At 35.1% G+C, this 14927-nt stretch overlaps 1 protein-coding gene across 3 annotated transcripts in view; it reads right to left on the bottom strand.

The window, feature by feature from the left end:
* RAD17 (RAD17 checkpoint clamp loader component) overlaps positions 1 to 14927 on the bottom strand; it is a 31622-nt gene that overhangs the window by 15200 nt on the left and 1495 nt on the right. For all 3 annotated transcript variants that reach the window (XM_079915992.1, XM_079915993.1, XM_079915991.1), the window contains exons 3-10: positions 12799 to 13056; positions 12180 to 12263; positions 10358 to 10514; positions 6352 to 6488; positions 5822 to 5874; positions 5608 to 5733; positions 5445 to 5514; positions 110 to 221 (exon numbers count right to left, since the gene is read on the bottom strand). In XM_079915992.1, the coding sequence (XP_079772118.1) occupies positions 110 to 221; positions 5445 to 5514; positions 5608 to 5733; positions 5822 to 5874; positions 6352 to 6488; positions 10358 to 10514; positions 12180 to 12263; positions 12799 to 13056 (997 nt within the window). The remainder of the gene's footprint in view (positions 1 to 109; positions 222 to 5444; positions 5515 to 5607; positions 5734 to 5821; positions 5875 to 6351; positions 6489 to 10357; positions 10515 to 12179; positions 12264 to 12798; positions 13057 to 14927) is intronic.

Raw genomic sequence — 14927 nt, 5'->3', positions numbered from 1 at the left:
GTATATACCAATTTTAAGTTAAAATGTTTAGTTTAATTTCATTTCATGAATAATTAAGAAAAAGTTAGTCACCTATATAATACCATAAGAGTGTATCTTTTCCAGTTACCTGTTGAAGAAGAAAACTGGAGGCTGTTTATTGCACTTCTGATATCACCAGAACATCCTTGACAGAGCAACTCTAGAGAAGTTTTATCAGGGACAACAATCTTTCCTCCATCCTAAAATGAAAAAATTAAAATTAAAAAAGCTATTTTCTAAGCAAAAAACAAACAAAACCACCTATTTTCTAAACTTAATGGAAGTATAATAGAATCTTTCCAATTTGAATGCTGAAAAGCCTACATGTTAAACAACAGTCTGCTTATGAAGGTACAAGTGTCAATGACATCACAGTTTAAGGTAAAATTTCAGGGTTATAAAATATCGTTTTACTTTTTTACTTGGACTAGGTTATATTTTGAAGTTCTCTCTCTTTCATTATATACATACATATATACAAATATAGATAGATAAACACACACACACACATATGCATAAATACGTGACTACGATATATCAACCTATCACACCCTTGGTAGATCAAGTATAAGACAAGAAAAACTTATCCTCTCTTCCCCCTCAGAAACTCCTAATAGTTTACTGACAACATAACTTAAGCTGAATTCATGTGATTGTTCATAGATGATCCCATTTCAGCTCTTGACAGAAAAACAGTACTGTGCTATGATCTTCAATATATTTTTAACTTTATTAACCAAAGCTGTTTCAGAAGTTCTTTATGAAAGTTATCCTTTTGCTCTACAGATCCCAACTTTGTAACATGTGTTAACAGTTTAGGAGGAGCCTTTCCAGACCACTTTTTGTGCACACATATCTGTAAGTAAATATAGTATCTGTAAGTATATTCAGAGTTAATTTTTAAAATATAAGTGGGATCATATCATATGTATTATTCTATGAATTAATACCATTCTTTGTGATCTTTCTATGTTAGTACCTTTAAGTCTATATAATTTAAAAAAAATATTATGGGTAGACAGTAATTTAACTAGTATTTCCCCCAATGAAGGGACATTTACATTGTTCCCACTTTTTTACTATTCCAGACCTATATATATACTATATATACAGCTGACCCTTGAATAATGTGGGGTTAGGGACCCCAGCCCTCCTCACAGTCGAAAATCCAAGTGTAACTTATAGTTTTCCCTCTGTAGCCGTGGTTCTGCATCCTCGGATTCAACCAATCATGGATCAGGTAGTACTGCAGTATTCACTACTGAAAGAAATGCACATATATGTGGCCCATGCAGCTCAAACCCATATTGCTCAAGGGTCAACTGTATACCTTTGCCAACATGCATGAACATTTCTGTAGAAGCAGAGGGCCCTTCAAAGTGTCTGTAACATTTACCAGTTTTATTTTTCCTAGCAATGGTAGGTGAGAGTGTTCATTTTTCCATATCTTTGGCAACCCTGTATATAAATCTTAAATTTTTTGTGCTCTGATATGTGAAAAATGTTACCTGGTTTAAATATGAATTTCTTTGATTACTATGTAGGGCTGAACACCTCTCATGTTTACTATCCATTTGTATTTCTTTGTGTACTGGCTTCTGTTCTTAGCCTTTTTTTTTCTTGTAGGCATATTTTTATGTATTCAGGTACCAGTGGGGCTTCCCTGGTGGCGCATTGGTTAAGAATCCATCTGCCAGTGCAGGGACACAGGTGCGAGCCCTGGTCTGGGAAGATCCCACATGCCGCAGAACAGCTAAGCCCGTGCGCCGCAGCTACTGAGCCTGAGCTCTAGAGCCTGCAAGCCACAACTACTGAAGCCTGTGCTCTAGAGCCTGTGCTCCGCAACAAGAGAAGCCACCGCAATAAGTCCGCGCACCGCAATGAAGAGTAGCTCCCACTTGCCGCACACGGCAACGAAGACCCAACACAGCCAAAAGTAAAATGAATAAAAAATAAAAATATATATTCAGGTATTAGTGCTTTTCTGTTAAAAAACTGCAAATATTTTCTTTCATTCTCATGCTTGTCTTTTATCTTTACCGTGCCTTCTGTCATTTACTAAGTTTTCCATTTTTTTTGAAGTAAATCCATGGCTTTTAGGTTTTGTTTCTTGCTTAGAAGACTTTCCCCCAACCCAAAGTATTTTTTCCTAATACTCTTCTAATTTTTGTATTTAAATCTTTAATCAAGGTTTAAATTATTTTTGTGCATAGTATGAACTAAAGAGGCAACCTTATGTTTTCCTTATGAATATCCAATTGTTCCAACACCAGTTGTTAACCATAATAGTCTACTCTCCTTCCCCAGTGATGGAAAATGCCATTTCCATTATATAAAAAATTCCCATTTACACATACTGATCTATTTCTGTGCTGTCTTCTCATTTTATTCTTCCACTTGTCTATTACTGTGCTAATACCACACTGCTGTACTTCCTAGAGTTTCATCATATTATGTTCCAATACCTAGACAGCAAGTCTCTCTTCATCACTCTTTTACAAAATTTTCTTGCTCATGCCTTCTCTTCCAGATTAACTTTATTTTTATTGGGAATACGTTTACCTTAAAAATTGTTTTGAGAGGAGTACTTGTTTTTGAAAAATTCTAGATATGGATTACTTGCCAGTAAGGAAATATAATTTGAAATTATAATCCTTGGCAGCTGAAGAAAATACTAGGGATGTTAATTACTGTGAACGTGGCGAATATGGCTAAGATGTATGATCAGCAGTTCCTTCCACACTTTACATACCTAATGATATCAGAAAAGACTAAAGATCTTTCTTCCTATGAAAACAGAGAAACATTTAGACTTAAAGAAAAACACTTAAGATATTCAACACTCTTTCTTATTATAACTCATTCACTTAAGACGTCAACACTCTTCCCTAATATAATTAACTAAGCTACAGAATACCAGAGATTAAACTCTCCTTTAAATCTTCTTATACTGTCATTATCATCCTTGGAGACTCCAGACAGTATCATAATATTTGATTTTCTTTTTGATTTATATTTACATGTAAATATTGTGCTTGTTGCTGCTCCTTTTATGTAACATATCAATGATGATATCAAAAGTATACTAGTTCTAAAATTCTTGCTGGTCAACTATTTAAGGTAACGCACATTAACCACATAACAAAGAAGTTATGGTATCTCCTTTTACTAACTTGCTAGAGTAAATGCCATTTGCAATTTAATGACTTAGTCTAAAAAGAAGTTGTGAGTAATGTGATACAGTAGTATGATGCTGACTATTTTTATTTCTTCAATGTTTAATAAATATTTAAATATAGTTTATAATTATCATGCTTATAGTAGAAAACAGAGATTTTTTTTCAAAAAGACAATAAAAAAATCACAAGTCATCCTACCATCCAGAATAACACTCAGCATTTTTATGTATTTCTTTTAGTATGTATAGGTTTATGTATATGTGTGCATTGTGTTGTCATTGACAACTGTATGTTTTGTTCTAGCACAGTGAATTGGAGTCAGAACAAAACTTAAACTCATCTGATACTTAATAGTCATGGAATATTATTCGAGTTATTTCCCTCCAAAGTTCAGCTTCCTTATCTATAAAATGGGGATAATTCTATATGGTTGTGGTGAGGGTTTAATAAGATCAGGTATGTAAAATTACTTTGCATAGGGCTTGACAGATATATCAAGGGCTGGAAACATCATTTCTATTGTTAGAATTATCATATAACTTCACATCTTGTTATTTTTAACTTGACATTAAATTGTATTTCCCCATGTCACTGAATATTTTCAAAACGCTAATTAATGACATAATAGTTCACCACAGTAACTGCTCCCTCTATTCCTGGACTCAGGGTGTTTCTAATATTTCACTATTAATACTTGTACTTATTCAGCTAGGTGCTCTACATGCATACATTATTCTGTTTAATCCTCAAAAATAACCTCTCCCTTGGAGACTTCCCTCAGTTCCTGTGATCCAGCATTCCAAATATATTATGATGTAAGATCCAGTTGATTTATAGCAGTAGGGCCCCCTAGAACCATGCTACTTGGAGTAGAAGTTTCATCAATTTATTTTAACATCATCTTGATTTGAAAGATAGAAAAAAATGATGCGTTAAAAGTAACAGCTATGGGACTTCCCTGTGGCACAGTGGTTAAGAATCTGTCTGCCAATGCAGGGGACACGGGTTCAAGCCCTGGTCTGGGAAGATCCCACATGCCGCAGAACAACTAAGCCCATGCACCACAACTACTGAGCCCGTGCTCTAGAGCCCGCAAGCCACAACTACTGAGCCCGCGTGCCACAACTATTGAAGCCCGCGCGCCTAGAGCCCGTGCTCTGCAACAGGAGAGGCCACCGCAACGAGAGGTCCATGCACCGCAACGAAGAGTAGCCCCTGCTGGCCGCAGTTAGAGAAAGCCTCCATGCAGCAACGAAGACCCAAAGCAGCCAAATAAATAAATAAATAAATAAAATTTATGGGGGGAAAAAGTAACAGCTATTTCAGGGACTTTGCTGATGGCGCAGTGGATAAGACTCTGTGCTCCCAATGCAGGGGGCCTGGGTTCGATCCTTGGTCAGGGAACTAGATTCCACATGCATGCTGCAACTAAGAGTTCGCATGCCACAACTAAGGAGCCTGCGCAACCAAATTAAAAAAAAGAAGAAAAAAAAACTAACAGCTATTTCAGAACAATGTTAATATACTTAACACTATTGAACTGGATGGTTAAAAATGGTGAAGATATTTCTAATACATAATACAGCTAATAATACTGTATTACATATTTGAAAGTTGCTAAGAGAAAAAAATCTTAAATGTTCTCACCACAAAAAAGAAATGGTAATTACATGACATGATGGAGGTGTTAGATAACCTATGGTGGTAATCATTTTTCATTACATAAGTTTATCAAATCAACGCGTCATAAACTTACTTAAGTTTAAACTTACTTAAACTTACATGATGTTATATGTCAGTTATATCTCAATAAAGCTGGAATAAAATGGTTAAGATGTTAAATTTTATGATATTTTTTTATCAAAATAAAAAATATATTAAATCTTTAAAAAGTGACAAGACAAAAGTAGAGTTGGACTGTTGCTGACTAATGGACGTAGATGCCAGAAAACAGCTTCTTGATAACAGATACAATTTAAAACACTAAGCCAAGCAAAGGGAAATTTACCTCAATGTGAAAAAGAAAATTAAGTTTAAAAGTAGAAAAAGGTTAAGGATTTTTAAAATTAGTATTTCCTACATTTTCTAAAACGACGTGCTTTATGAGTGTAATTAAAATTTTTTAATTTTAAAAACTGAAATAGTTTGTGTATCTAACTCCTCAAGTTTATATAATACTACTTAAGTTTGGCTTTCTATAATTACAATGTAAGATTCAAATTAATCAGTTCTTAAAAGACTTACCTTATTAGCTTCTTTTGTCACTATTCGATTAAGAAACTTCATCATAATTGTTGGTGCCACAGGATTGAAACTGTGAAAGTTTTACAAAGAAAGATAGTGGTTATGTGATTAATTTAAAAATACAGTATGTATATGAAATTTTAAGCAGAAATTTCATTCTTACCTAATATTTGATATAGCACACTCTTCCTGAATTTCTTTGGGAAACAGTAACCTTTGATTATTACCTCCACTGAGACTGTCAGAGATTATAAATATTAGAGGACATCGACCGATCTGCACGTACTTCCTAAAATGACAAAAGATAGCAAGCAAGGTTGAAATTTAAACCACCTGCCATTTAATCTGGAGTTTTAAAAAAGTTCACTGAAACTCACCTCAGAACTTCATGTAAAGTATGAGAATCTTGATAAAACTGGTTAGGTAAATCCTACCAAAAACAAAGGAGAAACATTAGCTCAGTTTTATTCCCATGTAAATTTATTTTCAGATTTATATTTACCAAAACAGGAGAAATGTTATCTATTCAATGTACTGTAACCAGAACTGTTGTAGAAAGGGAGACATCAAATAGCTGATGTCCTAAATAGTAATACACATCAATGGGATTTTGATAGCAAATTCCTTAGGATCACTACAGATTATAATATTTTTACTAAGACGTCACTTTCTAAATATTTTTTGCCTTTCTATACGTAGGCCATTAAATTTTTAAAGTTCATTAACCTATAGCTACTCTATCCAAGTTTACTGCAAGAAACTTTAGGTTTCTTCTATTGCACAAAGCCTTTATGTTATATTTTACCAGTACTAATACTATGGAGAGAGTAAATGTCATTATCACATAAAATATATCTTATAATTGTTTACTCAATAGTTATAGAAGAATTTCAAAAGCTGTCCTTACTTCAACTAGAATTATCTTCTTATCAGTTCTCAGATCATCTCCAAGCATTTGTAGTTTGTTATATTTTGTCGCCCTTAGTAGAAACTCTTTAAAAACTGCTATCTGAGACTGATAAGGAAATACATGGAAGCTTGATTCTGAAAGGAAACATATTTAACACTTTTATTTTCAACCAATTATATACACATCAATATTATACATATGTACGTAATATAGATATACATGAATGAATACATTTACATATACATGAATGAGCACACAATATTGTAGACTTTTTCAATTAGGCAAAACAGTTCAAATTTAAAATATTCATTTCAAAAGACAAGTCACTATGAACAACAGTAACTTTTCTGTACCAATGAATGTAATATGGAGTTAACTGATTTCAGAACACAGCTGTTAGTATAAAAGTCATACAATTGGTAAAAATATTTATGACTCTGCCTACACACTGAAGATTCTCCCAATTAGTGCATGACTATAAATGAGCTGTTTTCAATAATAGTAAGTTTTGGGCTTCCCTGGTGGCAGTGGTTAAGAATCCGCCTGCCAATGCAGGGGACACGGGTTCGAGCCCTGGTCCGGGAAGAGATCCCACATGCCGCAGAGCAACTAAGCCCGTGAGCCGCACCTACTGAAGTCTGAGCGCCTGGAGCCTGTGCTCTGCAAGAGAAGCCACTGCAACGAGAAGCCCATGCACCACAACGAAGAGTAGCCCCCACTCTCCACAACTAGAGAAAGCCCATGCGCAGCAACAAAGACCCAATGCAGCCAAAAATAAAAAATAAATAAAATAAATAAATCTATTTAAAAAATAATCAGTTTTAATGACAAAAAGAGAATGACTGATTAGTGAATTTGGGAATAAGGGAAGAAATATTTTATACAGAAGACTGTAAATAAAGACTTCCTAACAGGATAGAGAGCCCATAGATAAACCCACGCACATATGGTCACCTTATCTTTGATAAAGGAGGCAGGAATGTACAGTGGAGAAAGGACAGCCTCTTCAATAAGTGGTGCTGGGAAAACTGGACAGGTACATGTAAAAGTATGAGATTAGATCACTCCCTAACACCATACACAAAAATAAGCTCAAAATGGATTAAAGACCTAAATGTAAGGCCAGACACTATAAAACTCTTAGAGGAAAACATAGGCAGAACACTCTATGACATAAGTCACAGCAAGATCCTTTTTGACCCACCTCCTAGAGAAATGGAAATAAAAACAAAAATAAACAAATGGGACCTAATGAAACTTCAAAGCTTTTGCACAGCAAAGGAAACCATAAACAAGACCAAAAGACAACCCTTAGAATGGGAGAAAATATTTGCAAATGAAGCAACTGACAAAGGATTAATCTCCAAAATTTACAAGCAGCTCATGCAGCTCAATAACAAAAAAACAAACAACCCAATCCAAAAATGGGCAGAAGACCTAAATAGACATTTCTCCAAAGAAGATATACAGACTGCCAACAAACACATGAAAGATTGCTCAACTTCATTAATCATTAGAGAAATGCAAATCAAAACTACAATGAGATATCATCTCACTCACACCAGTCAGAATGGCCATCATCAAAAAATCTAGAAACAATAAATGCTGGAGAGGGTGTGGAGAAAAGGGAACACTCTTGCACTGCTGGTGGGAATGTGAATTGGTACAGCCACTATGGAGAACAGTATGGAGGTTCCTTAAAAAACTACAAATAGAACTACCATATGACCCAGCAATCCCACTACTGGGCATATACCCTGAGAAAACCATAATTCAAAAAGAGTCATGTACCAAAATATTCATTGCAGCTCTATTTACAATAGCCCAGAGATGGAAACAACCTAAGTGTCCATCATCGGATGAATGGATAAAGAAGATGTGGCACATACATACAATGGAATATTACTCAGCCATAAAAAGAAACGAAATTGAGCTATTTGTAATGAGGTGGATAGACCCAGAGTCTGTCATACAGAGTGAAGTAAGTCAGAAAGAGAAAGACAAATACCATATGCTAACACATATATATGGAATTTAAGGAAAAAAAAATGTCATGAAGAACCTAGGGGTAAGACAGGAATAAAGACACAGACCTACTAGAGAACAATTTGAGGATATGGGGAGGGGGAAGGGTAAAAAAAAAACAAAAACAAAAACAAGACTTCCTAGGGACTTCCCTGGTGGTCCAGTGGTTAAGAATCTGCCTTCCAATGCAGCAGACATGGGTTCAATCCCTGGTCGGGGAACTAAGATCCCACATGCCGTGGGACAACTAAGCCTGCACGCTGCAACTACTGAGCCCACGTGCCACAACTAGAGAAACCTGTGCACTGCAATAAAGACCCAACGCAGCCAAAAAAAAAAAAAAAACCCCAACTTCCAAGATTGTCAAAAGTAATGTTACTGTTAGAAAGCAGTAAAATTTCCAAGAGTATGGGATACTATGAGCATAAGGGTATTGTAAGGCCAGCAGGTCCGGGGAAGGGCCCAGGGAGCCAAACGGAACCCCCGCCAAAGTGGCTGATGCAACCAACACCTGACATTGCCACACCACTCGGCCCGGTCTTCCCGCTCCCCGAGGAGCGGAACCAACGGCTCTGAGGCTGATGCAACCAACACCTGACATTGTCACAGCACCCGAGAGATTACCAAAAAAGGGCTGCTTCACACAGCAAGCACCTCCCCTGCGTCCACTCCTATAAATTTTGTTCGCGCCCACACCCGGGTGCAACTACTCTGGCCCCTTTCTCTCGGACTAGTGAACCTCGCCCGGGAGCATTCCCAAATAAAGCTTGTTTAAGCTCTCCTCTGTTTTTGGTGCCGTTCCTTACAGGTATGCATACTAAAGATACAGTACGCACAGAGAATATTAAAGAAGAGCCTGAAGAAAGAATTTTGAGGAATACTGCACATTAGAATATAATCATCCTTCTACAGAACCCCTTGCACTTCAAAATGGCCTAGAAGATTTGGATACCCCTAGCTTAGTTACCTAAAGCAGCAGTAAGACAGATATGAAAGTTAAAAATGATCGTGCTGGAGTTTATGAGCATATATGTGAAGTTATATCATACTATGTCTTTAAATTGATACTATCATTATTTTTGGATGTTTGTCTTAACGCCCCTTTTCGAATTCCAAAGACCATCTTTGCCTTATACTTTGATTTGATTCTAAGAGGTCTGATCTAAACTCTTGTTTGGAGGCAAGTTACTTTAATATATTTTAAGGCTTGATTTACACTTAAACAAAGAGTTCATTTATACAGCCAGAGCCTGGGAAAAAAGTACATAAATAATGCAAACTGATTAGCTTGTTATCTAACAAAACAGTTAAAACATTTAATCCTTAAAAACATCCCACTCTCCTTTGCTGGAGGGACCCTTCCTTCTCCTAAAATTACTTCTCTCTGAACCTAGGAAGTATGTGAGAAAATGCACACATATAGTTTCATCTGATTGCTACTCTGACTTTGTGAAGCAGTTGGTAGTGGGCAAATGCCAGTCTAGTGTAGAGGTGGCAATATATACCTTCCTCTCAAAAACATATACCCTGGGACTTCCCTGGTGGCACAGTGGTTAACAATCCACCTGCCAATGCAGGGGACATGGGTTTGAGCCCTGGTCCAGGAAGATCCCACATGCCACGGAGCACCTAAGCCCGTGTGCCACAACTACTGAAGCCCGCGTGCCACAACTACTGAAGCCCGCATGCCTAGAGCGCGTGCTCTGCAACAAGATAAGCCACCGCAGTGAGAAGCCCATGCATGGCAACGAAGAGTAGCCCCTGCTTGCTGCAACTAGAGAAAGCCCGCGCACAGCAACGAAGACCCAATGCAGCCAAAAATAAATAAATAAATTTAAAAAACAAACAAACAAACAAAAGAACCCATATACCCAATAGGATCTTAGAAATCTTAAAGATATAGATGGGGGGCTTGTTACAAACCTCCTGTAAACCAGACTTTCCCCAGTATTTCCACTACCTTCAGAGTAAACCTTACCAGGGTTAAATATCTCCTTGAAATCATCTTTTTGGAATTGTGGTAAAACTGGATTAATCCACTCTTGTACTTGAATACCATGCTCCTTTGATAGTATTTTTATAGTTGTTGTTTTTCCACATCCAGGGGGTCCTGTTACTAATAAAATAGATCCACCCTAAAACCAAATATAAACATGAATAAAAAATCAAAATCATTGGAATGCTAGAATATTATGTATGAATATTCTTTTTAAATATTTATTACCTCTACAGATATTTACTGAATGTCAGGTATAAGCAGACTAAATTTCACGATGCTAGCTGGAATAAACCAGCTTTAGATAAGAGAATCTTATTTCCTGAACTTCTAAGCATAGTTTCTGATAATTCCTCAATTCTTGCATTATGTTCCTCCCAAGGACTACTCAGTAGCCAAATTAAAACAATTTCAGCTAGATTAAAGAGGTAATGTCTAAAACAAGTATTTTTAGGGGTTACCTGAACTCATAAAATTCAATCTTAATACAGACCTCTCTTTGGATTATATACTTCAATATTATATAAGTATAATATTCTTATGGAAAAACCTCAGTTTAGATATCAGATTCTTTAAGAAATGTATATTAAGGGCTTCCCTGGTGGCATAGTGGTTGAGAGTCCTCCTGCCGATGCAGGGGACACGGGTTCATGCCCCGGTCCAGGAAGATCCCACATGCCGCGGAGCGGCTAGGCCCATGAGCCATGGCCGCTGGGCCTGCGCGTCCAGAGCCTGTGCTCCGCAACGGGAGAGGCCACAACAGTGAGAGGACCGCGTACCGCAAAAATTTAAAAAAAAAGAAAGAAATGTATATTAAGAAACATATTACCAGGAACAGGACTCTAAAGACAGACTAGAGGATGCAGCTCCCAGTAACATTCCCTCATTCAGTAAATCTGATAAAAAAAAGTTAAAACTGAAAAATTATCAGGGGAAGATGCCCTACATATAATGGTGGGCTGCAATCCTTGCTCATTTGTTTACTTTTATTAACTACAGTAAATAAGGGCCTGTATACTTGGACCTAGAGAAGAGCCAGTTACACTTTAATTTTATTATTTATTTATTTATTTTTTGGTCATGCTGTGCAGCGAAGGTGAAGGCAACTGTTCTAGATTTTAAAAGCCCTAAGAGATAGAACAATCATATGTAATGGGTGGTCCTTGATTAGATACTGGTTGTAACAAACCAGATATAAAAGACAACTGGAAAAATGTGAATATGAACACAGCATTAGATAACATTAGAGAATTAAATGCCAAACATTTATAATTTACATTAAAATACTCATGGGTGAAAATGATGAGTATTTTTACAGGTACATGAATATTCACTTACTATTCTATTTTTTCTTGATGTTTCAAGAATCTCAAAATTAAAAAAATTTAAAAAGAGAGAGAGAGAATATTCTAGCTTGGGAGCCAAGGGTAATTATGGAATTAGGAAGTGAAAGAAAAAACATAAGCGTAGGATGAATGACTATTTTAGGTTATATTTAATACAAAAACTAATATATAATTTGCCTGCTTGCTTTAGTGTGAGATAATCTGATATGCTAAATATATTAGCCCCCTAATGGTTTACTATGCTTTATATATAAGAGGGAAAAAGAGGTACAAGTCAAGGGGAAAATGCAAAGTCTCTTGAGTCTTTTAATGACGAAGAAGTAGTAAGGTCAGACAGCTTTCTACTGCAGGTGATCTGGACTTATGAGAAAGTCAACATGAAAGTTTTTAACTTCTTATAACCAACCAGAGAAACATTTGAGGCCAAATATTTTTAAACACATTTCTTATTTAGTTACCTGTTTGCGCTGCCTTTCTAAGACTTCAGCTTTTAACCAGGTTTCAACTTCTTCAATTTTCTTTTTATGCACAGCAAGTTCATGCTAAAATTTTCAAGTTTAAAATAAAACATTTTAACTCAAAATTTTTTGATACATCAGCACAGGTTAATCTACATATTTTTAATGAAAAAAACTAGAAACAAGTAACATGATATAGTAATAAAAAGGTCCTTTTGATTATACTTAATTCAATTCTTTATACTGATATGGAAAAATTCTATTCTTAAACTGACCCCAATATATGAAAATTTGAGGCACATATGCAATTATAAAATATTTTAAAATCCTGTTATACATTTTGGGAAGGGAATAAATAGGGAGGGGTATTACATTTAGCAAAAAATTAAATGGATCAAGTCTATGTTGGGGGTTAAATTAAATCGAAGACAAATAACCAATGGTATACCTTCTGAATAACTGTTGGGAAAATTTGAGACTTGGAATATAAAAAACCTAGAAATTATTATTTTTTTTCTAATTCATTTAGGCAGAAAGATTTTTATGAATATCTGAAAATGCACATCCCTCTCCTTCCTGAAAGTAAATTACGTAGACTTGTTTGTATGTCATTTATTACCTGCGTTTCTGGTTTGTATTTATCCACCCATGGTTCATTTTCTGACAGATATTCTTTTGAATTTTCTAGACCATAAATCTGCTTTGAGGAAGATAGGTTTCCTCTTTTTCTAGCTGGAAATTTGCTACTTTCTACTGTGGAAGGCACCTTTTTTCTTCTAAGGCTTGAGTTATTCACACCTAATGATGTGGCAGTAATAGTAGAGATGCTTGTAGTCTCTGAAAAATCATCAAATGATGAGTCTACCCAGTTTGTTATCTGAAAAAAAGAAACCATGTAAACACTATTACATTTTTTTGCATCTATTCCCTATATAACTAAACGACTCTATTAAAAAAATTCTTATACTTGTAACATTTAAAATAAAAATCTCACAAATTAGCTCTTTAAATAAAATTGACTCTATTAGTCATTTTTCTACTTTACAATAAGCATAAATGTATACTTATCTACTTGACCATGGTAATGATGGATGTCATATAAATGAATATAGAATACAAACTTAATTCTTTTTATTAATTATAATCTTCCCAGAATAAAGATTAGACTGATACTTTAAAAACTCATTTGTAGCACACAAATATTAAACACAAATATTAAAATTACCTACCAAAAAAAGAAGTAAAACAGAATAAAGAAAAAAAGGCATTATTTTAACCATGTAGAGCAGTAAGAAAAGTAACACTTCTGCCTTGACCAGGTTAATACATTCACAAACTAAGAACCATTTTATACATTCAAATAATCCCTATCGGCTTTAAGATATGTGAAGATAGGTCTAAGAATACTGACACTATGAATAGTTTGTAATTATGACTTGATTATATTTTTCTTCAGCTCATGAAGCAACTAATATGTTTATGAAAGGGAGGCAGGCTTTCCAGGGAGGGTTATTTGTCAGATTTGTTTAGGAAAACGAGTACTAGTTTAATAGAGCAGGAAAATCAGTGAGTTCTATTTCATGGTCTTCTAGTCTATAGAAACTATTAACCCCTCTACGTTTCCCTCCAACACTTCCTTTTCTTTAAAATCCTTTGTAAGAATACACACAGAGAAATGTTAAATTAAGCAATTTTAACCTAAAAATATTTGAGCATTAAAAAGCGTTCTTTTTTTAATAATTAGAATTTTAAAAGTGGACTTTTTCTTAACATTCCAACAGTATAAATCTAAAAAAATCTAGCTTAGTACCTGACTTTTGTAATTCCCTGCCTGGCTAACAAGATTATATTTTCCTTGAAGAATACTCAGCCATAGTTGTGAACCATTTATTTGACAATGCTCCTTTCTGGGAGACAAACAAAACAAAAAACAGAGGTTGGAGCTGAAAGTAGGCTCAGGAGAAGCAATACTTTCAAGTATTTTATGAATGTGAAATCAAACTTCATTCCTCTTATAAACAGAATCTAGAATTATGATCAGCAGTGGGTAAAGAAATAAAGACTTTTTGGAAAAAAAATTTTAGTCATAGTTACCCAATTTATTTCCTCCTCTTTAAAAAGACTATTACTAGTACTACAATTTTGGCCCCTTTCCTCTATTTTTAAGAGTACATAAAAATATTAGTAGTAGTAAAACTCTTGATAGCAATTCTGATCTAGCGATTCCAATCTCCATGTTACTTATACATTTTACAGTTTTCTTATGTAAATATGGATTTCCATTTACTTTTAAAAAAAAGAGGAAGAGGAAGAGAAACAGCAAAGTTAAATAATTCACTTAGAGTAAGAGAAAAATCAGATCCACCACGAGGAAAACAGCTAACTTTCAGTATACTGTCTGATACCCATCCTACCCACCCGCTAGCCTTGTTGAGAACTGGCACATTGAACCACCTAATTTCTAAGAAGCAGGGCTTGTTGTTAAGCTATAACACCAACTACAGCTCATGTATTTCCTTTTCTTCTATTGCTCTTTCATTCAAGAGTTTTCAGCCTTTTCTTTGTGACCAGGATTGTAAATAAACATTTTTTCAAAATTAAGGTTGTGTTTTCAGTGTACAGTTGTTTCACAATTTATTTTTGAACTTTTTAGATCACTAGTTACAACAAATACTGGGCACCATTACTCTCATAGCAGTAATAAGTCATTGGGAACACATATAAAAATTTATAACTCCTTTTGGGCAG

The sequence above is a fragment of the Stenella coeruleoalba genome, assembly GCF_951394435.1.
Source record: "Stenella coeruleoalba genome assembly, chromosome: 3".
NCBI classification, from domain to species: domain Eukaryota; kingdom Metazoa; phylum Chordata; class Mammalia; order Artiodactyla; family Delphinidae; genus Stenella; species Stenella coeruleoalba.
Note: the sequence above shows the minus strand (reverse complement) of the source record. Positions and strands in the feature narration are given on the sequence as shown.